Source organism: Euleptes europaea, chromosome 2 (genome assembly GCF_029931775.1).
Source record: "Euleptes europaea isolate rEulEur1 chromosome 2, rEulEur1.hap1, whole genome shotgun sequence".
NCBI lineage: Eukaryota > Metazoa > Chordata > Lepidosauria > Squamata > Sphaerodactylidae > Euleptes > Euleptes europaea.
This window is the reverse complement of record NC_079313.1, coordinates 73,313,561-73,337,840: the sequence shown is the minus strand read 5'-3', so window position 1 is coordinate 73,337,840 and position 24,280 is coordinate 73,313,561. Positions and strand designations below refer to the sequence as shown.

Here is a 24,280-nt window from a genome sequence, read left to right as displayed (position 1 = left end):
CGCCACCACAGCAGCCGCCACATGATTAAGTCCCTCTCATGCGTACAGTTTTCTGATCACACTTCAGACCACTGTCACAACAGCAGACCAGCGGATCGGCCGCCACCACAGCAGCCGCCACATGATTAAGTCCCTCTCATGCGTACAGTTTTCTGATCACACTTCAGAAAATCGTGAGACATGAGAGGGACAAAGCAAGGACTCTGTAGCCATGCGTTAATGGCCACAATCGCCTTCCTTCCCCCCTCCCACAACAGACACCTTGTGAGGTAGGTGGGGCTGAGAGAGTTCTGAGAGAACTGTGAGTAGCCCAAGGTCACCCAGCAGGGAATCCAACCCGGTTCACCAAATTAGAATCTGCCACTCTTAACCACCACACCACACTGGCTCTCAAAAAACTCCAAATTCGAGTACCATACTAGTACTTGGTATTCAAGAATATTAGGAATATTGATATTTTTAGGTCCAGTACATCCAAAGCTGGAAAATACTGATTTATTTATTTTTTGCTCACCCCTACACTCCACTCTATCAATAACTTTTAGCCCTGGAAATATGTGAGCAGTATTTAATAAAAGTTGGTGTGATGCTGGAAAATAACTTTGCAAGATGTTATGCGTCAAAAAGCAATCATGTTACATGGTATGATGGATTAATATGAAAAAACAGCTTGAAGGCAAGGTATTCATCTTCTTTTTATGACAACACTAATACATTTGTTTCACTCCTTAAATTAATTTTCTAATAGTAAGAAAGGTCAAAAATGAACTAGAGTAATATGAGCCTTTTTGTCATCTTTAACAAATTACCCAAAACTGGTTTGTCAGATCAGAAGGGATAACATTTTGAGTAATAAATGTTCATACTTATTAGCTGGTCAAAGTTAATTCTTTCCAGAAAGTGATATCTCTGGAAGGCAAAGATACATTGATTTGTTTCTTCTTCTTCTTCTTCTTTGCGCTCCTTCTTCAATTATTTGCAGTTTGGCCTTTTTGCAACCAGATTTACTAGATGAGTTTTAGGAGGCTGACATCAATTAGAGGAATGAGACCGAACATATCATATCAGTAAAATGGCTTTAATGGTACAAAGATGGAAATCTATTTTGACTGTGATACAAGACCTTGAAAATAAAAAGATTAAAAAAAACCTTCCCCATTAAAGACTTGACCAAGCCTCACCATTCCCCCCGCCAACCCCTCCCTAGTATTGCAAGCATTTCTGTCTGTTCCTTTATTTATTATATACTTCAGTTATACAGATAGGGAATTGGGGCTGAGGGCTCCCAGCCCTCAGCCATCCTGTGAATTTACAGCTGAACAGGAAAGAGAACCTAGGTCATTCATGTTCATGCATAGCATTCTATCTACTAGATCCCTCAGGCTTTCTAGATTACAGGTTTTATGTGTCAATAAAATGTCCATAATCTACCCAGACTGTATAATAAGCACAATTTGTGTTGTAAAGTTGGTGATGAAGTTACATAGATATACACACCATCTTTTTTTTTTTTTAAATGTTCAGAGCTATTGGGGAACAGTGACTGCAATCACATTCTGTTTTCCTGCACATTTTGTAGTGTCTCAAATTGAACTTCCACATGGCCGCCCATCCCCTGCCATCATTGTAAACTGCCTTTGTAGGGAAAGTATTCACATCTAGGGTTGCCAATCTTCAGGTAGTACAGGAAACAGCTGACACAACCATAGCATATGTTATGCTATGGTTGTGTCAGCTGTTTCCTGTACTAATTTCCTAGCCTTGGTATAAGTACAGAGGTGTTCTTCTTGTTGAGAACCTTCAGGTAGTAGCAGGAGATCTCCTGCTATTTCAACTGATCTCCAGCCGATAGAGATCAGTTTCCCTGGAGAAAAGGGTCGCTTTGGAAATTGGACTCTATGGCACTGAAGTCCCTCCTCTCCCCAAAACCCACCCTCCTCAGGCTCCACCCGCAAAACTTGCCACCAGTGGCAAAGAGGGACCTGGCAACCCTATCCACATCTAATTGCAGGGGGAAATGCACACTCTCCTTTTTTTAGAAGTTACGGAGAAGTGCAAGGAAAGAAAGTACAAGGCATTCCCACTTCCTTTTCCTCTTGCAACTATCTTCTTTATTAAGAAAATTGAGATAACAATATGTCAAGGCCTCAAATAATGAATTAATCAGTGTATCTACAGAGAATGAGCAATTGTATAACCTCCTATAAAAATTAAACTTTATTCAACCTTTAAAAAAACCAAACTGAGTAAAATGAGGGCCTTCTTGTTCTCTTTTCTAAAAGGATTTAAAATGAAAGAACTTAAGAATACAGTAAAAAGAGAGGTCCTCACAACTTGGGTGAAATTATTCCAAATCCATAGTGCAGTAGTGAGTTAAATAAAGGTCAGGCTCTGTGCTGGGAATTTCACCTGACCTTTCAATGCAACATCCATCATCAGCATTACACAGAATATGCCATTTATCACACGGAACAAAGAACCAACCTACATTCTTTCCCATAGCTTTGAAAAGTATAAGACTACAAGAGGCATTCCTCTTTTGGATACTACTGGTGTTGAATAAGGTTTCTCAGTTACTCGTTTGCCTCTGGCTGTTTTCTGGTTGATCAGTTTGCAGGCTGATGATGTAACTATACACTGTAGGCACAAGCAGCAAACAGTCAGGTGCAGTGTATTACATGGCTAGAGACCTTAACGTGACAGGAAATGCAGTAATTGCACAATGTGAATTGCATCCACCTACATAAAGTCTCATTTTCTTTGCTGTTATTGGAACAAAAGGGGTGCTTGAAATACTAGCATCTAACCAACAAAGACGCCTAAACTGGCTGCAAATTCCGGCTGTTCCTGCTCTGCACCAGGGCCCCTCATGTTGTGTGACAAGCCTATTTATTTCTGTTGAGAGTACACACAAAGCCTCCTAAGATTTTTCGGGATCTAGGCTTGTTTTAAACTATAAACCTTCCCCCTCAGTTACCAGGTGGTTCTAATGGTAGCGAGTGTATAGGCTTTGGGTTCATAGCTGTGAGGTAAGTAGAACATAAGTAATTTAAGGAGATCACCGAAGCAGGATTAGAACAGAAACAACAAAGATTTATTTTATTTACAAGTTAGTTACAAGGAATAGAAGAGCAGCACAGGTCTCCAGGCTGACAAAGGAGAACCCTGGCTGAGGCACTTAAAATTAGATCAGTTATAACTTTAGAGAGTAGTTTGGATTTTCATTAAAACTTTCAGACATAAACAGGCTATCACGAGCCCTCAAGTGTGTGCTGAGGGAGAGAGAGACTGCTTGTCAAAATGTCTGATTGGATTTTTAATTTTTTCCCCCTCCTTAGTCCCCTTTACTTATTTTATCTCAGTAGAAATGAGACACCAGAGGCTTCTTCGAGATAACAAGTATCAGAGATTTATTGAACACTGTACAAGGGATGGATTTGAAGGGGAAACTGTATGTAGGAAAAGCATAGACCCAGAGCTATTTTATAAGTTTCACTTTAGAGAAGGGATAGATCTTAGATGGCTTAGTTGGTACTTAATTACAATTCTTAACTTAAGTTCTCAAATTCCTTTTAGAGAATCAGAGAATCATAGAGTTGGAAGGGACCACCAGGGTCATCTAGTCCAACCTTCTGCACAATGCAGTTCCCAGAACTTCTTATAGATGTTTATATTCAGACTCTGCTGCCTAGCTAACAGGGAAGGTAGATATTAAACAAACTCTCTTCCCCAGAGAACAAAGAAGTATGGCGTTCTCAAACCTCTCTTCCTGTTCTCACTATAGAACTACTCCACTCCGGTGGCAGTAATCTATTAACAAAACTGTGTATCTGGAATGTCTCCTTCCCAGAGCCTATTCCCTTCCAGTGACCTGAGAAAGGGTCCCTTTCCCTCCCAATCTCTGCCTGTCACTCAACAGGATTTGTTTTACACCAGCTGAGTCTGCCTAGTAAACGTCGGGATGTGACGTCACCCCACGGGTCAGTAATCACCCGGTGCTTGCACAGGGAACTACCTCCTTACTACTACCTTTACTTTTTTAAGGCAAATCTGAATCCTCAGGTTCCCAGAGTCGAGCACAGCTTCTGATCACGCAGGTTACCATAGTCAGAATACCAATTCCTTTCTTCAGAACAGAGAGAGCGAGTTCCTTAGCTCCACCCACTCCCTTTCTCTGAGCATCTCTCTAAGGTTAACCCTTTGTTCGTCACACAGGCTATTAATGATTAGCCATTAGGTTGGATCCTCTCATGCACACCCAGGACTCCACCCACACCAGCCGGCCTTTTTGCCACGTCAGACTAGATGGTACGAGGCCTCCCCATCACCAGAGAAAGGCCTAATAAATGGGGAACGCTATTCTGTCCCAGAGATAGTGCTCAACCTCTCTGCCACACTACCAGGCAGAGCTTCCCCGTACACCGTCTGCTCTTTTTCCTGTGCCAGACCTAAGCTGTGACTACCCGAGACAGGACTCAACTAACTCCTTCTGTGCTTCCCTCCAACGTTTCATCCCCTCTGGGCTCCTCTGAGTGGCTGTTTCTCCCTTCAGGGGCAGGACAGCCTCCTCTCCATCACAATAATGCATGAAATAATAAGGTATCCTTGCAATACTAGCATCTAACCAACAAAGATGCCTAAACTGGCTGAGGATTCCTGCTGTTCCTGCTCTGCCCCAGGGCCCCTCGTGTTGTCACTGCTTGTCACTCTCTGTGTTTTCCAACCCTTTCAGACACAGACACAGCCCTCCTGTTGCTCTTAATAAAGCCTACCTGTCTTTTTAATGCATTTAATGTGTGCCTGCCTGCCTGCCTGCCTTCTTCCTGCAAGGACAGTTTCCTTGGGAGCTGAACCACAAGGCCCTGAGAATTACTAGCCAGTAAACAGAAATGTTACAAGACCGTGATATACTTTAAGGCCTGTGGAATGGTGTAAACAAAACAATCCATTCATTGTTACTCAGCTCACAGTTTACTGCCAAGAGATGTGAAGGATCTGTGATTAGGATCACTAATGTTTTATAAAAAAATATATTCACAACCCTACAGAGTTGTTTTGAAAACAGGGATGGATTAATGGGGGAGCGAGTATTTGACCCTTTACTCCTATGCCTTTCCCATGATTTAAATAGTTCCCCCTATACACACACAATGAAGCTGTAGTTATTTCTGTGGGAAGAAAAAGTCAGGTAAAACTGCAGGAAAATAACACCCATTAACAAAAAAGGATACACCTGCATGTTTCTACTCAGTTATCCACAGCTTGCCTCTGTGCCTCTGTGCTTGATTGTGTCACATGTGAAAGCAATTGCATATACCAAAGTGAATGTCACATGTAATAAATCCCCTAATTTGAAGAAAAGAAATAATGATTGACTTAATTTTATCTCACAATCCTGGAGATTCTACAGAAGTCAGCCCTGCTGAGTATATTCAACAGACTCATCATCACAATTACAGCTTCATGTCATTTGTTCATTCAAAGCAGTTTTGGCCAATAACAACCGTACTTCAGCTACTTATAGAATGGTTTTTTTTACTGCAAATATTCATTTGTACACTATTGTTTCCACTGCTGCCTAGCCAACTTACTATTAGCTCATAAGCTATGACTGGCTTCCAACTAGTATTTCAAGTTATGTTGACCATTATTTTTATTACTTGGAATGTATTACCTTGCCCTAAGGCATTCCTTCTCTTGCCTCTCCTCCACTCTGGTTCCTTGTGGGTGACCTGGTGTCCCACTATTGCTGTCATTAGTAGCAGGGGTATACCTATGTCGCGTTGTCCAAAGATGCTAGCAATTTCATAATGCTTTACAGAGCATTACAGATTAAGTTTAAACTTTGTACTAAAAAACCCCCCACACTGGACATGTCATACACAAAAATACACAAAAATATGCCATGCATGCAGCCCTGTAAGAGACCTTTCACTGAAGTATATGCACTGGCATTAATACACACCTGACATTTTAAGTGGGATATGATTTCAAGGGAAGGGGTAAGGACAAGTGCTCTGCTGAAATAACTTAATGGTAATTCCCATCTACAGTGTTATGTGCAATAATACAGTTTGCAGTATAGTAAAAGAAGGGAAATGGAAGAGTTAAAGAAAAGCTTTCCAGAAGATGTAGGCTCACAACAAGAGTAGCTAGGTTTAGCAATAATCCAGGCTCAGCTGCAGACAGGAAGCAGAGGAAATCTTGTAAGCCCGTTCTTATGAGGTTGCCAGCTTAGTCGCTGAGATTCAAAAAGCCAAAGACAAAAACCAAAATGCCCCTCTAAACCTTAACACCCACTACTGCACCCAGCTAGTAGGCTTTACAAATCACCAATTGCCCAAGAAAAATAATGCTGAAATATCAGATACTCCTGATTCCAGTTATGTAATATTAAGCATGCTTTCAGCACCAAGGAGCGTCCGAGATTCAATACAAAAGCAAGTTTTATTAAATAAAGAGGACAGTTGGTAGTATTTATGATGGAGTACATAAATAATTTGATTTACTAAAAGTTTAATACTTGGTATAGGTGGTTCGTGTCATGAATCAATGATTAAAGTTGCTTTCATAAGAAATTCAACAAAGTCAGTCAGGATATTAGATGAATTAGACATTTGTTCATTCCATTTTCATGGCTGACGCCAAAGTCTGGTACACAACAAAATAATTTGTATGTCGATCTCCACAGAAAAATATATCAACCAAAATTTTCAGTTCTTTTAGCAGGTCTTATGGTGTGCATGTGCAGTACCTTTCCATGTTCCTGGTATACTCTTGCATACAGTCAGATATTCAGGAAGTGTCCTAAGAAAAGGCAGATATTTTTAAGATCTAGGCTGAAGTTGGAAGCCATCCATGCAGACTGCAGAACCACAGCTGAAGGGGACAACATCCACAGAAGTTCACAGTGTTTGTATACTGTAGTGATCTGATGGGTTGAAAGGCTGGTGGCTATCTCTTGCAGCAAATTTTCACACATGAGCCTTAAATTAGCTTTGTGTTTAACAGATCAGTAGTGTAAATCTAAAAGCTACACTGGTTACAATGTACATTTCACTTCTATGTTCTCTCCAAATTCTCCATGTTGCAGAAATAGTGTGAGAGTGGCTTGAAGGCACATTTAAGACTCATGGTTACCTGATCTTCATGTTTTGAAAGCACATGGGATGTAGTGAGGGATTATAGATTTCCAGAAGTAGGAAACTTTATGGGAGGGCAAAGCACATTTTTGTCTGAAAATAACTGGCCACCATTATCTCCTCAAGGACAGAAAACACTACCCAATCCCATCAGTCCTCAAGAAACCTGCCCTTTGGCATTTAGACATTTCCAAATAAAAACAAAAACACACCCTCTCTTCTCCCATCACATCACCACTAGGTAGACGATTGGAGTTGGGAGCTATTAATTGGGATAAATCAAATTAGTACTATGATGTTGTATGAGAATGGAAAGAGACAAAAATGCAAGCAACAGAACTAATTGAGTGCAGCAAGCATAAAGCGGGCAACTGGGAGCAATGAGCAACTATTGCTTAACAAAGAGAATACATAGTGAACAAGAGGACACGAGAGAGAGAGAGAGAGAGAGACAGAGAGACAGAGAGACAGAGCGAGAGAGCACTGAATCTTTTTAAAAGGAAGAATCAGAGTCACTTTCAAGCCAGGAGGAATAGAGAGGCATCCACCCTGCTTTGGTGTTAAAAAAATGTACCATCCAGCTGTGCTATTTTTTTAATAACACGTCAGGTAAGCTATCATAGTAAAAAAAAGGTTTTTTGGTTTAATGGCAAAGGACTGCAGGCTATATTTGGATCAGCATCTGACATACCACTAATGCTAAATGAGTAAGGGCCAAACTAGATATTTCATTTTTGCAAGAGTAGTGTCTGGGTTCCTCTGACCCAACTCGGTTTCCTTGCAGTCTCACGGCAGCTGCAGTGACTATTATTAAAGATCAAAGGGAATCCTTTCCTACTTTGAACTGTGATGTGGAAGGAGAGGGTACTCCTGCCTCCCCCTGTCCCCCACACACACTGTTTTCAGAAACTCAAACAATCTCAGTTCCCTGCTAAAGATCCCCTGACCAGCAAGAGCTTTCAGGATCACAGCAGACTATAAGGGGAAGAGACCTATTCTGTGAACACATTCCATTTATGGTTCATCTAATGGGTTGAAAGTAAAGATTCATCAGAGCCCACCAAAATTCTATATGACTTTACCCACATGTGTATACTAAATGACCTTCAGGCCATTTTTATCTCTTCAGTTCTATGAGGGTTCCAAAACTTGGCAGTGGGAATGAAAGGGGGTAATCGATCCACAGATCTTCTCATCATAAAACTCCATTTTAAATGTAACCCAAAGGGACATCTTAGTTAGAAAACCACTGGTGGGTTATTATCCTTAGGTTAGCGTATGAGTGACCAGAAACTGAGAACATTGTTCCTAGTGTTGATGTAATTACTTCATAGCTAAAACATGTAACTACATGATGCGACTCTGCACATCATGTATGAGTCTTAATTGATTTTTAAACAGCAACCAGAGGATTACATCCTTTTCCAGCAGTCAATTTCCTGGATTTAGGCTGCATTTAATTTCCTCAACTTTTGTTGCTGCTTGGTGAATCAATTTGAATGGTAGCCAGATTTGCAGGGGGCCTTTTTAAGGTTGATTAAAATAACCCCAGCACTGAGAGGATTATATCTCACTAGGGAAGCTGCAGATCCAGCTTTGTATAGAATAAATGTCATTTCTTTCTCAGCACACTTATCTATCCTTTGCACATAATTCTAACTTTCCATAAAGAGAAGAGATGAAGAGGTTGCCAGTCAGTTTAGATACCCAAAAGACCACTTGGCACACTCAAGTCCCCCAGACCTGACCATGGAGTTAGCTCCTTTTCTCAAAAAGAATGTCTAGGGGGAGATTTAAACTCTCATATTTTTCTGTTTATTTTGGTATTGTAAGAAAAATATCTCTGTAAAGGACATGACCATCTCTCCTAATGCTATATATAAAAATGTAACATGATAACATGAAGAATGAGGATAAATAGTGCTACTGTGAATATTTTACATTAGCATGGACTACTTTGTTTCCTCAGAAGGCAATTTTAGAAGCTCTGTTTCTAGTCACTGTTTTCTTGACACTGTTCAAAGTGGGAGGTAAAGAGCATCCTTCATTGGTACAGGGACTTGATTTTCAGCTTTTTGCCTGATTCTGGCACAAGAAAAGTTGCCCCATGTGGTCTTGCCCTTTAAATAAATGTGACCCCCTCAAAATATCTGCTGTCTGTCCTGCAATGATGAGTCTTGAATTCTTGTCCATCCGTCCCCCGCCCAGCGCCACAGACATAGCCAAGTAGAGTTTTCCTACTACTATCTATCCAATCCATTCTTCATTTAACTTCCCAAGTCTCTGCAACGCTGCTGAAGATTTTATTTCATCTTTGTAATCTTTTTACATAACAACGGAGTCACCTGGGCAATTCTCAGAATTAACTGTGTAGAACTGGTATGTGCTGGGATCAAGCAATGTGCATTACCCTATTTCTTGATGATGTTCTGGAAATTAACTAATCTCTAGAGCAGTGATGCTCACTCTATGGCTCAGGAGCTTTGATGTGCTGCCGTTGGCTCTTCTGAGCCACATTGATCCCCAATGTGACACGTGCCTGTGTTTCAATAAAGTGTGCAAGGCTTGTGGTAGCAGGTGGTCTCACCTTGAAACAGCTACTGCCAGAGGAAGAAGAAGGCGCAAACCTTCCTTAGATACAGGCCTTATGCCAGGGATGGAAGTAAATGTGGCTCTTTTGAATGATGGTAATTGGTAAAGTGGCTCTCCATAAACTGTGGCCTGAGTACCACAGCTCTAGAGCAAAAGTTAATATGCATCAAATATATCATTTTAAACAGGCGAAATCCAACCACAGAACCCTTCCCGCTTTTGGGAGGTTGAAATTAGGGTTGCCAATGGGAGACCCAGGGGGAGACCCAGGGGGCAGGTACATGAGGAGACCATGGCAACAGTGTGATGTCATATGTAGGAAAACCTGGAAGTGATGTCACACCTCTTTAGAAATCTTTGGGAACTCTTTGGTAAAGCCATAGAGTTTCTGGCAATTCCTAGAGATGACTGATATCACTTCTGGGGGAAATCTGGAAGTGACATCATATTATAGGTCTGATTACCATTAAAAAAAATTATCCTGCCTCTGCTCAGTGGTGGTGGGAAACAAGTGCTGGGGCAAGGGCTCTCCCACCCCAACTAGGCAAGCCCATGTTATTTGACTGAACACCTACAAAATTAATGAAACGGACAAAGGAAGTAGTTGAATAAATAATTACAACTGAAATAGGTGAAACTATCTAACTGTCTTGAAACTCTTAGATATTTAGATCACAATAGCACATGAAATTTGCCAAGGTAGATCAAGCCAAGAAGAAGCTTTCAAGGAGTAAAAATGTAAACCTCTGAACTGGTAAAAAGGATCAAAACCTTTTTTGGTAGGGGTAGAAGAGAGTCACAGGCTTTAAAAGCTTAGGATGTAATCCAGAATGATCGGCATTGCCTTTGCTGTGCACACTATTTTATGTGACCTTCCCTTTTTCAGCCATATCAAACTGCTTGCCCACCCCTCCTCCTCCATGCCGCTATGCCTGCCCATGCATCCCCCTCATTGTGGCTGTGACTGCCTTCCCTCCCACTGACCTCCCTGCCAATCTGTCTACCAATCCCCCCTCCCCCATTCAGTGGGCCAGGTATTTGCCAGCCAGACTGCCTGGTCACTGCTGCCTGGCTTCTGCAGCACCTCATATCTGTGGGTGAGGTGCTTCCTCCTCCTACCCTGTTTCCGCTGCACTGCCCTCCCATCTGCCTTCCCCCTTTCCCTACTCAGCCAACATGGTGTAGTGGTTAAGAGTGGTGGTTTGGAGTGGTGGACTCTGATCTGGAGAACCAGGTTTGATTCCCCACTCGTTCACATGAGCTGTGGAGGGTGAACTGGATTTTTTCCCCCACTCCTACACATGAAGCCAGCTGGGTGACCTTGGCAAGTTACAACTCTGTTAGAGCTCTCTCAGCCCCACCTACTTCATAGGGTGTCTGTTGTGGGGAGGGGAAGGGAAGGTGATTGTAAGCCGGTTTGAGTCTCCCTTAAGTGGTACAGAAAGTCGGCATATAAAAACCAACTCTTCTCCTCCTCACCTGTAGCACCACTGCCTCCACCCTTCTCCTCTGTTTTGAGAGATTTAACTCCCCCCTTCCTCCCAGATTTCAGATTTTTCTGCAAACCTTGGGGTTCCCCCAAATTTGCTGGAAAAGCTCCCTTATGTCTACAAGGCTCTGATCTGCAGATTCAAATATCCACAGATAGGGCCATGTTTGATTTGGTAGGGGTAGAAGAGAGTCACAGGCTTTAAAAGCCATGTTGAAATCTGGAATTCCCAACTTCAAATCTACATTCTGCCATGCAAGTTTGCTGGGTGACTTTGGGGCGAGTCACACCCTCTTGGCCTAACCTTGCATGTTTATATGTGTTTATGTGTTTTATTTATACGTGAGTGTGTGTGTATGCTGTTTTTAATGGATGACATATTTTCGTGTTAGCTGCCTTGGGAACCCTGAGTTGGATTGAAAGGCAGCATAGAATTGTTTTAAATAAATAAATTAAATAAATAAACCTAAACAGGGTTACTGTGAGGATAAAACAGATGAGAGGAGAACTATATAAGCTGCTTTGGGTCTCCCTTGATGAGAGAGGTGGGGTATAAATTAAGTAAATACATAAACAAATAAACTTGTATTTTTGACATAGACTATACTCCCCAAATGAAAAATAATAATTAATTATTGTACTTATATTGTTTTGGTTATCTGGCATATATTTATTTATTTAAAACCTTTATTACCTGTTCAGGGTCCCTCTGGGAAAATGTGCAGGCATGCTCTCTTAATGTGTCCACTCCATTCACATTTAGAGTAAGCGATGGAGGTGAGGGTTAAGGAACATATGGGAGAAGAACACTGCACTTTTCTTCTTGTGCATCTTACAGCCTCGCTATCCATCTGGTTATCTGAACATTTGTCCTTTTTTAAAAATTGACTATGCTAAAAATATAGAACTTCAACACAGAGTGTTTCTTATATGATTGCATCACCTAGAATGTGGCTAGTCATACCTAACCACAGTAATCCATGCCTTAGTTACATCTAGACTAGTGTACTGCAATGCACTCTATGTGGGGCTACCCTTGAAGAATGTTTGGAAGCTGCAGCTAGCGCAGAATGCTGCAGCTAGACTACTGATCAAGGCTAGCTATTGGGAGCATGTGTCATGGACCACCCCAGAGTAGCATGGGCAGATGAGTCCTCATCAGAGGAAGAGGAGAACAACCCATCCCTAAGCCCTGCCTTGGCAGACCCTTCCTGTGATACTTCTCTCCCTGTCTTGGCAAATTAAGTAGTAAGTGGAAACGGGGGGAAACTAAATGATCTTTTAGTGTTTCTAGTTTTTCAATTCTGAGCCTTATTTACATAAGACATCTCACAAGCCCTACCACCAGATAACTAAAAGTTGTGCTTAAACCCTCATTCATTCTTTGCAGCCTTCAGCAGGCCCAAATATTTTCATTTTGAGTTTCCTAACAGCCTGCAGAAATGGTGATTTGACAAAAAGGGACACTTCTTGTTTAATGCTTATTAGGGACCAACACAAACCTTGCCAGTGTCACTTATTAATTTTTAAAATCCCTAAAAAAACTTTGTTATTGAAAGTTACAAAATTGGGTGGGAGGGGGAGCATACTGAGCAGAAAATGATAGCTTGCAACTATCCAAATGTTAGATTAGATGATACCACTTGTAGACTCAAAGTATAGAGAGCATAAGTGGGCAATTTAGATACATAACCCCTGCCAAGTCTATTATTATATTTTATTCATCCACCATACACTTTCACATTGATGACTATGCTAATAACATCATTCCAAGAGTGGAAGCAGAGCTTGAAGATGGACACAATTTGCTGCCCTGACAAAAAGGAAATTTATGGCAGACACCAGCAGGGTCTGTGCAGTCATGAGACCAGAGTGTTATTCTTTCATTTGAGTTATTTGATGATGAACAGACATCACAGAAGTGGAGCAAAAGTGGGAGGTAATTTAAGCAATGTTGTCATTTGAGATGGGCTCAGCTTTTGAGATATGGATTGGCTGCAAACCACAGGCCGCTTGAATGTAAGTTCAGGGATTAGTTTTTCCAATAGGACATAAAGCTTTCCCTGAAAATAAGCAATTTCCGAAAGAAAGAAAGAAAGAAAGAAAGAAAGAAAGAAAGAAAGAAAGAAAGAAAGAGGTAGAGAATCCCACTGCTAATACTAGAACTTCATTTCAGTCTATACTGCAGTAAATACTTAAAGCAATCTTCCAATCAGAGTAGTCTCTGTATGCCAGGTTTGGATTCAAAACAAATTCAGGGTAGATTCATATAACCTTTTTTTTAATGTGATATTAGACAAATCTCTGGAAATGTTCAGCACATCTCAGCTGTCATAACAGGAGTGTTTTCGTCACAAGGATGCAGTGCCCATACATGGGAAAGGTAATAACTGCCTCATCAATATTTTGGATGAATATGTCCTGGTAGATTACCTGACCTGGATAGCCCAGACTAGCCTGATGTCATCAGATCTTGGAAGCTAACTAGGGTCAGCCCTGGTCAGGGTCGTGACACGGAGTCAGGCAATTGCAAATCACTTCTGAATGTCTCTTGCCTTGAAAATCCCATAGGGTCACTATAAGTCAGCTGAGACTTGACAGCAAAAAAAATCCTGGTGGATTGTTTATATTTATTATACATAGTTGTATTAGATTAGTGGAACAGCTTTTAAAACCTTTAACAACACCAGCTTTTAACTGGTTTCACTGTCTAAAATCTGTCCAATACTGGCTCTGCATGGATGTGATTCTGAGCACTTAAAAGAAGTCATTTCATGTATATTCTGCCTTTTTGTTCAACTCAGGGTTAGATTGAATACATGGGATTTTCCCAAAGTCCCCCTCCATCCAGGAACTTACTACTAGACCCACACCTCGTTAGCTTTACCAATGATGGTGGCATTATATGTCCTACAAAGCATACTCCAGTAGAATCACTTAGAGTTTTTCACAGCATAAGAAGCAGCAAACTGTAAATTTGCACAAAGAGCAACTGATGCAATAACTACCATATGCTTGTGTGTGTGTAAAATGCCTTCAAGTCACAGCCGACTTATGGCAACCCCTTTTGGGGGTTTTCATGGCAAGAGACTAACAGAGGTGGTTTGCCAGTGCCTTCCTCTGCACAGCAACCCTGGTATTCCTTGGTGGACTCCCATCCAAATACGAACCAGGGCTGACCCTGCTTAGCTTCTGGGATCTGACGAGATCAGGCTAGCCTGGGCCATCCAGGTCAGGGCACCATATGCTTACTTTCATCTTATTAAAATAAGCTTGTGAGAGTATAAGCATGCTCACTTGAGGCAGAGCTTTACGAGTTCTATATGGTCTGTTACCAGATATGCAAATGCATTACACAACCTGCATGAGGAGCAGGACAGTGAGAGGTTTACAACTGTTACTGAATTTCCTAGCTATGTTTTCAATTTAAAAATCCCGTTTCCTGATACAGCTTGCTGACCTAGTGCTTAATTGGGGAGTATCCAGAGCCAGCTACCTGACTCCTATTCCTCCTTTCTCCCACATGCAACTCCAATCCCTGCCCCAATTACAATTGTTGACCCCCAGCATGCAACTGAAGACGCGGAATGCAGTTGCTGGATGGAAATGGCCACAACTTTATTGCTTACAGCAATAGGCATTGGCATGGCATTGGGGTGTGATCCTAGGCATCGACCAACGTGGTTTTCCTCCCAGCCTGCCTGCTGGGAGCCGTATGAGATGGAAGTATGCGGAATCCACGCGGACGGACACCAGCGGAGTGGTCCCCTGTCATTTGGCGGGAGGCCATTTTGACAGTCCCTGAGCTGGGCATGTCCTTGATACCCCTGAGCTGGGCTTGTCCCTGACAGGACTGAGCTGGGCTTATCCCAATCAAAGCCTCCTCCAAAATCCTTTATTGGGATCCTCAGAGTGGGAAAAAGGGAGCAGCTTTCCCCCTAAACCGCCAAACTGCCAAAGTTGTGACAAAGTTGACAAAACCTTAACAGCATAATTAAAGGGAGGGGGCAGGACAGCACAAAGCAGAATGCTGGGAGAGGCTCATTAATATCCAGAGCAGCCGGACCCTAGAAAACCACCCAGGTCCAACGACTCTAGAGGGCCCACCCCCGAAGTGCTGGGGCCTGATTGGCCCATTCAAACAGGGAGGCAGGGCACCGAGGAAAGGATGTCGCAGCTCCTTTCCCTACCTTCCTGGGGATGCCATTTTCTTGCGGACCTGCTGGCTGGCCCCAGGAGGTCCTTCAGATCTTGGAATGGCCTCAGCCTGGCCCCCCAACACGCCCTCGAGCCCCCATGCCAGCTCTGCCTAGAGCTGTCGATTCGTTTCATCCCGACCGAAAAACAGCTGAATTTCCCCCAATTCGGCTGTTTTTCGGATCGGGATGAACCGAACTCAAAAAAGGAGGGAAACGGGGGAGCCGAACTCGCCAACTTCGGGGGTTCGGCAAATAAATTTGGCAGATATGGGGAGGCGCAGATCTGTTTAAAGGGCCCCCTGCGCGCCTTCAAGGAAGCCCCCTGATCTCGCCCGAATTTCAGGGATCCGAAGCGGGGGAGTTCGGACTTCAGCACCGCCCGAATTAAAATGGGCCGAATTTTGCCGAATCCGAATTTTACCGAATTTTTTTCCCAACAGCCCTAGCTCTGCCCACTCCCTAGCACAGGCCAGCAAATGAGGGGCTCAGAGGTGAGTTGGAGCCCGTGCTTCTCCCCACTCGAGGTGAAGCTGAAGCCATCCTTTTTCCTAAACATAGCAACAATATTTGACAAAATATATTACTGTTAAAACTGACACTTGGCTTTGTATTCCAATTGTATAAACTGGCAGGAAAGAAACACCAGCAATAAAAATAGGCAAAAATAAATGTTCTGAACAGAAACATAAGAAACCCAAAAAGCAAACTGGAAAAGGGCATGCTGGTACATCCTTAGAGCCTATAGGCAGGACAGAAGCCTAGATATTAACAGAATCTGAGAACAGCTGCAGATAAAGAACACAGTAGAATGAAGAGGAAGGTATTCTCAAAGTCTCAGTAACCTAAAGGTGACATATTTTGTCAATCACCTGTCAGATACAAAACTTGTCTAAGTATCCTTAGAGAACTTTGGAGGAGTGTGGAGTGGTAACATTTAACAGAACATTGCTGTTTCTGAGCAATGATGGAAGCAGATTGTTTGATGGGCAGTTTTTCAGATGCCTAAAGGAGACAGTCCACAAGCAAAGCTAGCATCAGTGGGTAGACAGGTACCAACAACTTAACCTCCACAATGCCCTCCTGTGCTGTCCCTACCTTTAATACATAGAGAATAACGTTTTCTAAGCTTTTAAAACACATTCCCCTTTATCCTTATTATAATATTACATTTGCAGTATCTGTGAAGGTGTCACTTTGGAGCACTTACTAGAGTCATATAATATGGATGTCGTATCAAAGTAAAGCACAGACCATGTAGATTTATTTCAAAGTAGTTGTTTTACCAATCTGTTCCCAAAGTGACTGGTACTCAAAAAGGATGGAACAAAAGTAAGAACAAGGCTGGAAGTTACCCTGTGAGACTAAAAGTCTTCTCTGGTCATTGGTTAGATGGCTGTGATATCACAAAAGCTTGGAGTGAGAATGGCAACACAACAGGAAGGAGCCACGGCTCAGTTGTAGCGCATCTGCTTGGCATGCAGAAAGTCCCAGGTTCAATCCCTAGCATCTCCAGTTACAGGGACTAGACAAGTAGATGATGTGAAAAACCTCTATCTGAGACCCTGGAGAGCCACTGCTGGTCTGAGAAGACAATATTGACTTCGATGGACCAAGGGTCTGATTCAGTATAAGGCAACTTCATGAGTTCAAAGGGTATTTGAGGTATTTTCTTTCCTCAAGGTATTTGTGGAAAGAAATTGGGGGGAAAGGTGCAGAGAGCCATAGAAATAAAACAACATGAGACTAGGGAAGTAGCAGCAAAAACGAGGGGTAGGGGTAGGATGTCGGGAGCAGATGGATGTACCACACTGAAAGTGTGTAGCTTTCAGCAATGGAATGCTATGATGTCATAGAATGTAGCCTGTAGGCTAAGAGCTAAAAATTGACATATCAGTATCGGGTAAGAGGACAAAATTTCTTCATGTTTTTCTGAAAAGGTGAATGTCTATGTATCCGTTTTTATATGATAACCTGTTCTGATTGGTAGCTTAAAGTTTTATGATGTTATCAAGGTAGCCAAAACCAATTTTCCCTACTTATTCTAATTTGAACCATAACTCATGAACCAAATGACTAATTTCAAAATGTAAAGCACTGTGGGAAAATTAACCTACAAATATTTAATAGAGATAATGCCTCTATCCATTAGCATTTTCACGATATAAGGCATAAATCAAGGGGAAAGTCCATTTTTGCCACATTTTTGTACAGTTTACTGCCTATGAGAGTTTACCTAATCCAGATAGTCATCCAAAGTATATTAGATAATTGTATATTATTGTTTTGCCTTTCTAATGAGACACAGCATGGAGAAATTCATTTTGACATCTGGTATGGCCCACGGACTAATGTCTCTGACCAAAAATCTTAATGGGGAGGGGGGCTAGATGCAGAATGGACAGTGCATCACTGGTGTAAGAATACGTCAAGAGCAGAGAAGGTAAGATTTTGGAATAACCTGCTTAGAACAGAGCTTTCTGCAGTTTACCACTGGTGTGACATGTTTGCCACAATGTCATCAGACCTGAACATGTATTCATGTAGGATGTTCCAATTAAAATCTGATTGTGGTGGAAAGTGCTGTCAAGTCGCAGCTGACCTATGGCGGCCCCATAAGGCAAGAGACTTTCAGATGTGGCTTGCCATTGCCTGCCTCTGTGTGAGCTAGGATTGCCAGGTCCCTCTTTACCACCGGTGGGAGGTTTTTGGGGCAGAGCCTAAGAAGAGCGGGGTTTGGAGGGGGGAGGGACTTCAATGCCGTAGAGCACAGTCTGGCAAGAAAGGTTTCCAAAGGTACCTTCAATTAACATTGCTTTAAGCATTGAGTGCTGTTAGACCTTGGCTCTGTAAGAAAACACACGCAAGGAGCTCATGTCAATTTCACTGCCTCTCTGCAACTGAGGAAGAACGGTTCGAAAAGGACTTTTGCAGCCGGCCGTTCCTTTTTGCTTTTGCTTGAGCTCACTTCATTTATTGAACTTTGTTTCCGTGTCACCAAGTGGACTTTTTAGTGCCAATTTGCTATTAGGACATTCTTATCACCACAAGTGTGCTGTTATAAGTGTTTTGTACATGGAAAATGCCCTTGCATGTATGCAATGTCAAAGTAATTGTCTATAAGCATTTTGTATAACTTGTGTTTTTTTGCTTGCCACATATATGTCCCATGTAAGATTACTAATTATCGATTTTGTGGATCCTTGTGATCCTTTGTACACTCCTGTGTTTGTGGCAGGATTTTTATTACATTGTATTCATCATAAATTGGCTACCGTGCTGATCTCTCTTTGTTGCTTAGAATCTGTCAGCACAGTATTTTTGTTATTTTTTACCACCTGGAGGTTGGCAACCCTAGTGTGGGCTGAGAGAGTTCTGAGAGAACTGTGACTGGCCCAAGGTCACCCAGCAGGCTTCATATGGAGGAGTGGGGAATTGAACCCAATTCTCCAGATCAGACTCCACTGCTCTTAACCTCTACACCATGCTGGCTGATCCAATTAGCAAACCAAATTTTTTATATATGATATAACTGCAATTACATAGAATGTTTTGTACTCAGTATTGTTTACTTTCAATATTTTTCAACATCTTTTAGACTTTAGTTTTGTCCCTTTCTTACATATAAAATGTAATATTCGTTCAATAATCTGGAAAAACAGCAAACATTTTTTACAAGCAACTTTTAAATTGTAGTGTTTTCTCCAGAACTAATATAGTGATGTCTTTAAATCCTAAACAATTAATCTAGGCTAGATATCTTTTCAAAAGCTTTTTTAAAGTGTCGTGATACCTTCTGGGACTCCCTGATTCTTCCTTGTCATTTTTGTTCATTATCCATTTTCTCACAAAACTTTTCCCACATGGCTAGTTATTGGTTTCACTGTTTATAGCTAGCTAGCAGTTGTGAAACTGTTTCTTTGAGTGGCATCAGGGGAGAGAACTTCCACCACCTTCTTTAAAACACACAAACAAGTTTTTAAGAGGGGAGGGAAAGTGTTTTAGAAAATCAAAGTTTTAATCAGTCCCATATTGGGTCAGAATAGGGAATTGATTCACTATATGTAACTGTAGTTGACAAGCTCCTTTAAGTTCTGTGGAGAAAGAGAGGAATACAAGTGCAATCAATCAACAAATGCCTGTTGGGGGTGATTTAAACCTGAATGCACCTTGTGCAACTTGCTCTTTATCCCTTAACTTGTCCTGATTTCAGCTCAATTTTTTAGTCTTTTCAGCATGGAAGTTAGTACTTTAAACAGGTTCTAACTTCCATATTGTGTGTGTGTAAAGTGCCGTCAAGTCGCAGCCGACTTATGGCAACCCCTTTTGGGGTTTTCATGGCAAGAGACTAACAGGGGTGGTTTGCCAGTGCCTTCCTCTGAACAGCACTTCCATATTAATGTTCCCTAAATGTGTGTGGATTCATATCTTGCATCCTTCTACCCTGCCACTGGTCTTCCACATCTCTTCCTTTATTATGGGAGTTTTTCCCTTTCCTTTCGTTTACCTTTGTAAAATAACTCTTGAGTATGTATTTTTATACATGTGCATTCATTCATCCCCACTGTAACGGCTCAAATTGCTCGCAAGAATGTGCCCTGTGGCTCTCTACCCCCAGGATGAATAGCTTGGGGTGCTTGGTTTTTGTTTTGTTTTTCTTTTGAGCCAGCGTGGTACATTAGTTAAAGTTTCAGAGTAGGATCTGAGAGACCCAAGTTCGAATCCCTCCCCATCACGGAAGCTTGCTGGGTGACCTTGGGCTAGTCACACACTCAACCTAACCTACCTCACAGAGTTTCTGTAAGGATAAAATGGAGGAGGAGACAATGATGTAAGTTGTCTCGGGTCCTCATTGAGAACAAAGGTGGGGTATAAATGAAGTAAATAAAAAATCAATATTAGTTTACTGTTGCCCTAGCTGTCCAATGACAAAGAGAAGCATCTGTCTAACTGACCCACTAGGAACATAATGGGGGAAAGGAGCCTTCCTCAGTAGCAGAAACTACTGGTTTTTGGATGGGAAGCATTCAGCTGCTGCTTCTGACCTGAAAGGGTAGTGGCACTTGAGGGTAGAAAAATTCTGAATGGACCCACTGCTTCTCCTCCCAGCTTCCTCCCAGCAACTGTGGACCTCTGGATTTGTATCTACTCGCAAAATGCCTTTATCACAGTTGGAACCAAGAGACAGGGTCAAATCATTAGTAAAGCCTGTACTTCTGGGTTGCCTTAAGCCACTGAGGAAACAGTCAAAGGGTATTAGAGACAGATGAAAGGATGTTGTTCCACTTCAAAGAAGGCACTCTTTCAAGTTCCATCCACTCCAAAATGTACCCAAGCCTGTGAGGTTCAGCTCATTTGAAAAGTTTGTTCAATGTGTAAGCATATAGGGCTAGGATGCTGATGTGGCAACATGCCATCCTTATGTCAAGAACCAGGCCCCACTTGAATAAAGTTGCTGTCTTGACATGTTTAGAATTTCTGCTTTTCCTTCTACTTCTCTGCTTTCTTGTGGTCTGCCTCAGCACTATTTCTTTTGGCCTCTCATACTCATATCCCCTTAATGATAGACCGATCACTGATGCCACCTTCCCTGTCTCTCCATCAGTGTTTTCCAAAATGTGAGACCCCTCATTTCTGGGATGGTTGGGGAAAGTGCCATTTTTAAAATTAATTATTTTTATCATGATTTCCCCCCCAATTATTGTTACCCATCCAGGCTAACACTGGGTACACTAAGAACTGAGGATGAGTTAAATAAATAAAATGCTAGATGGTAGGGAAAAATGCCTATTGCATCTGTGCCTGCTCAAACAAGAAACCTCTCTGTTTCTGGAACAGCCATAATATTTCTCATGGGACTGGAAGAGGAAGAATCCCATGATTCCTCTCCCCTTCTTGATGCCAACTTCAGATTCTCCCTGTGCCAGCACTGTCTTCCTACCCCTGTGGGCTCTCCTTACCCCCTCCCTGCCCAGTGCTACCTTCTTCTTCCTCCTCTGTGGGCTTTCTGCCCTGAACTGGCTTCCCCTCTGAATTGGTTCCCCTCTCCTTGTGTATTTCTTCCCATTGCTAGTAGTGTATGTATATCATTTTGCTTTCCCTATAGTGACCCAAATTGCTAACAAACTCTGGCTCTTGTTTTTGCAACATCTGCACATTCACAGATGTCATATTTCGTGGGGTTTCTCTTTAAAAGTCGAGATCCCCCTAGGTTTCCAGAACCCTACATCATAGCTGCGTCAAGCTCCATTACATAGATCTGCCTATATGCAAGAGGCCCAGTCTTTAGCTATTAGATATAGGGACAATCTATGAAACCAGCAGCTATAAAAAAGCATGACAGCAATATGTGTTTTAATACACTGACATTTCCTTAAAGGGGAGCTGTCACTGTGAGATGGAGCATCAAGAATTTACTCAACAAGAGCCATTTATAAAGTCCCATTACACTTCTCACCAAATGCCTTTTACTTATTTTATATTTTCAAATCCACCTCTATCTGTGTTGAGAGGTTTTTCTTAGGTCACATACTCAATAATCCTTCTACACTTTGATGTCATATATTCAATAATTGTCTGTCTTCCACTCTTCTTCTCTCCTTAATCCCTCTCCCCTGATTAGCTGCAATTTCACCTTCAAAATGGTCCTGCTTCTCCGGCTAAGCATCTGTGTGTGTGTGTGTGTGTGTGTGTGTGTGTGTGTGTGTGTGTGTGTGTTGATGTTACATTTGCAAATACAATTTCCCTTCTGCTTTAGATTTTACATAGCAACAGCTGCCTTGGATTTGCATTAAACATTATCATTATTTTTAAAAGATATTTTTAGGACCTGTGCCTTTTAGTCCAACATTTAACCTTTTACAGCAAAGGTGCTATAGAAGTAACTACGCTGCATTCAGATGCATTCAGCAATGATTGGTTTTTGATACTCACTTGCTCCATCAACATGAATGTGACGGATCCGAAAGGCTGCTTCATATATTTGCTGAAACACCCTGAGTACAGATGACGCCATTGCCTCTGTCCTTGTTGGTTGGCCATTAAGTAAGAACATTTCAAGGTGTTCAGGGCTAATCTACATGCTCTTCATAATGACAGACAAATCCCTATCCAACAAGTGGCGCTATAGCTGAGCTACATATTCAGCTCCAGGTTAGATCTATTATGGAACCAAAGGAAGAAATAGAGCAGCAATTCTGAAGGGTTAGCTGCAGCATGATCAACACAGAGCTGAGTCACAGAGAGCAATAGTGCAGTGGAAGGGAAAGAAACATATATGCACTTCTGTTTCATTGCTATGCCAGAGTAAGGTTTTTGACTTACCGGATTGTTGTACATCTCAACAATGAGCTGCTTGACACCATGCAGCGTGGGATGAGCCCAAGGAGAAGGATCTACCCAATGACGATTTAAATCAAAGCCCATTAAAGAGCACCTGTTAAAAAAAGCACAGTGCAGGCAATCACGTTTCAAGCGATTGTATAGAAATTGTGTGAGTGTTACCCCTAGTTCAGTAAGCTAGGCATTGTGCAGGGGAACGTTATGTGCACTGCTCTGCCATTCTCCCATATTCTGGACTTCACTTGTGGGTCATATGCCAAAACATTGACCACCACAGAGCTATCTGTAGATCACGAGGTGGGATTTTGGAAAGAAACTGTACTATAGGGAACACAAAACTAGAGAGGATTAGCCCACATCTCAGCAACCAGTATCCAGCTCAAGAGCATCTCACAGGTTTCTTAGGTCCGCCACTCAAGAAATATCCAGGATATCAAAACACACATGCAGGGCATCGGTTATGAAAGGCATGTGTTCATTTCAGCTGTGGGGTTTCCCTTAAAATACTTCAAAGTAGTGACCTCACTGGCAAGTGCTTTTAAGGTAAAAAAAGAAAAATACCCATGTTTGAAATTAGCATGCACCTTGATACAATGCATGATAAAATGGTTGTGGGGGGGAAGGCTTGAGTACAAAATATGTCATGAGAATTGGTTGTTAGATAGCTTGGGATATATTTTTTTCCCTTGAAAGGGCCCTTGGCTGCATGCTGTTGTTGAGGAAGATCTAATAACATGCTTGAAGATGTGCTTTATGTTTAGTTTGCTTATTTTTCTTAGCGTTCTGCCTTGCTTTCAAGAGTGTTAAATCTATAGAAAATCGCTGGGAACTCTGACTTCTCTTCCTTTGATTCCCCTGTCTTTTATTTCCCCTTCCCTGCACCTACAATATGCCTTCCGAGTCCTATTCCCAGAAGGTGAGAGATATGGAGAATAATGGACTAAAAGAGCTAGAGAAATCCTTTTTCATGGCCATGATTTATTACAAAAAAGACCTGCACACACTTCCCGTCAGCTTTGTGAGGAGATGCCGGTTCATTGGATCAGTAATGGATGAACGTGCAGATAATACCCCACACAAAGCTCACCACTGCAAATCAACAAATGGCACTAGCGGTTAGGGTCAGGATTTGAAAATGAAAATGGGGAGGGGAAGGAGAGAAGTACCAACTCCTCCATCCAACATCAGAATGGGGACAGAACATACTTTTTGTTCTACTTCAAGGCATGAATCCTAGCTGGAACTGTTCTGAGTCTGTATTCTATAGAAGCCAAGGATTGTGTATTTGGGGGGTGGGGGAAGCCTCCCAACAACAAATCAAATCATTGCTTAATTTATTTATTTTTAATCCAATTTATGTAGCTCAGCAGAGGTTTGTCTGGCAACCAGAAGAAGTTGTAGGAGTGGAGCTATGGGCACACACAATTTGATGTCACTTCCAGGGAAAAACTGGGGTTTTTAACTTTCAGGGGCCTTAGGTGCAACAGATCAGTGCATATCCTGATACTCCGTCTCTATCA

General features: G+C 41.9%; 1 protein-coding gene across 1 annotated transcript in view; it reads right to left on the bottom strand.

Annotated features, from left to right (window-relative positions):
- Positions 1 to 24,280, bottom strand: part of BEND5 (BEN domain containing 5) — a 1,050,378-nt gene that overhangs the window by 153,796 nt on the left and 872,302 nt on the right. The window contains exon 9 of the mRNA XM_056844383.1: positions 22,743 to 22,854. Within this exon, the coding sequence (XP_056700361.1) occupies positions 22,743 to 22,854 (112 nt within the window). The remainder of the gene's footprint in view (positions 1 to 22,742; positions 22,855 to 24,280) is intronic.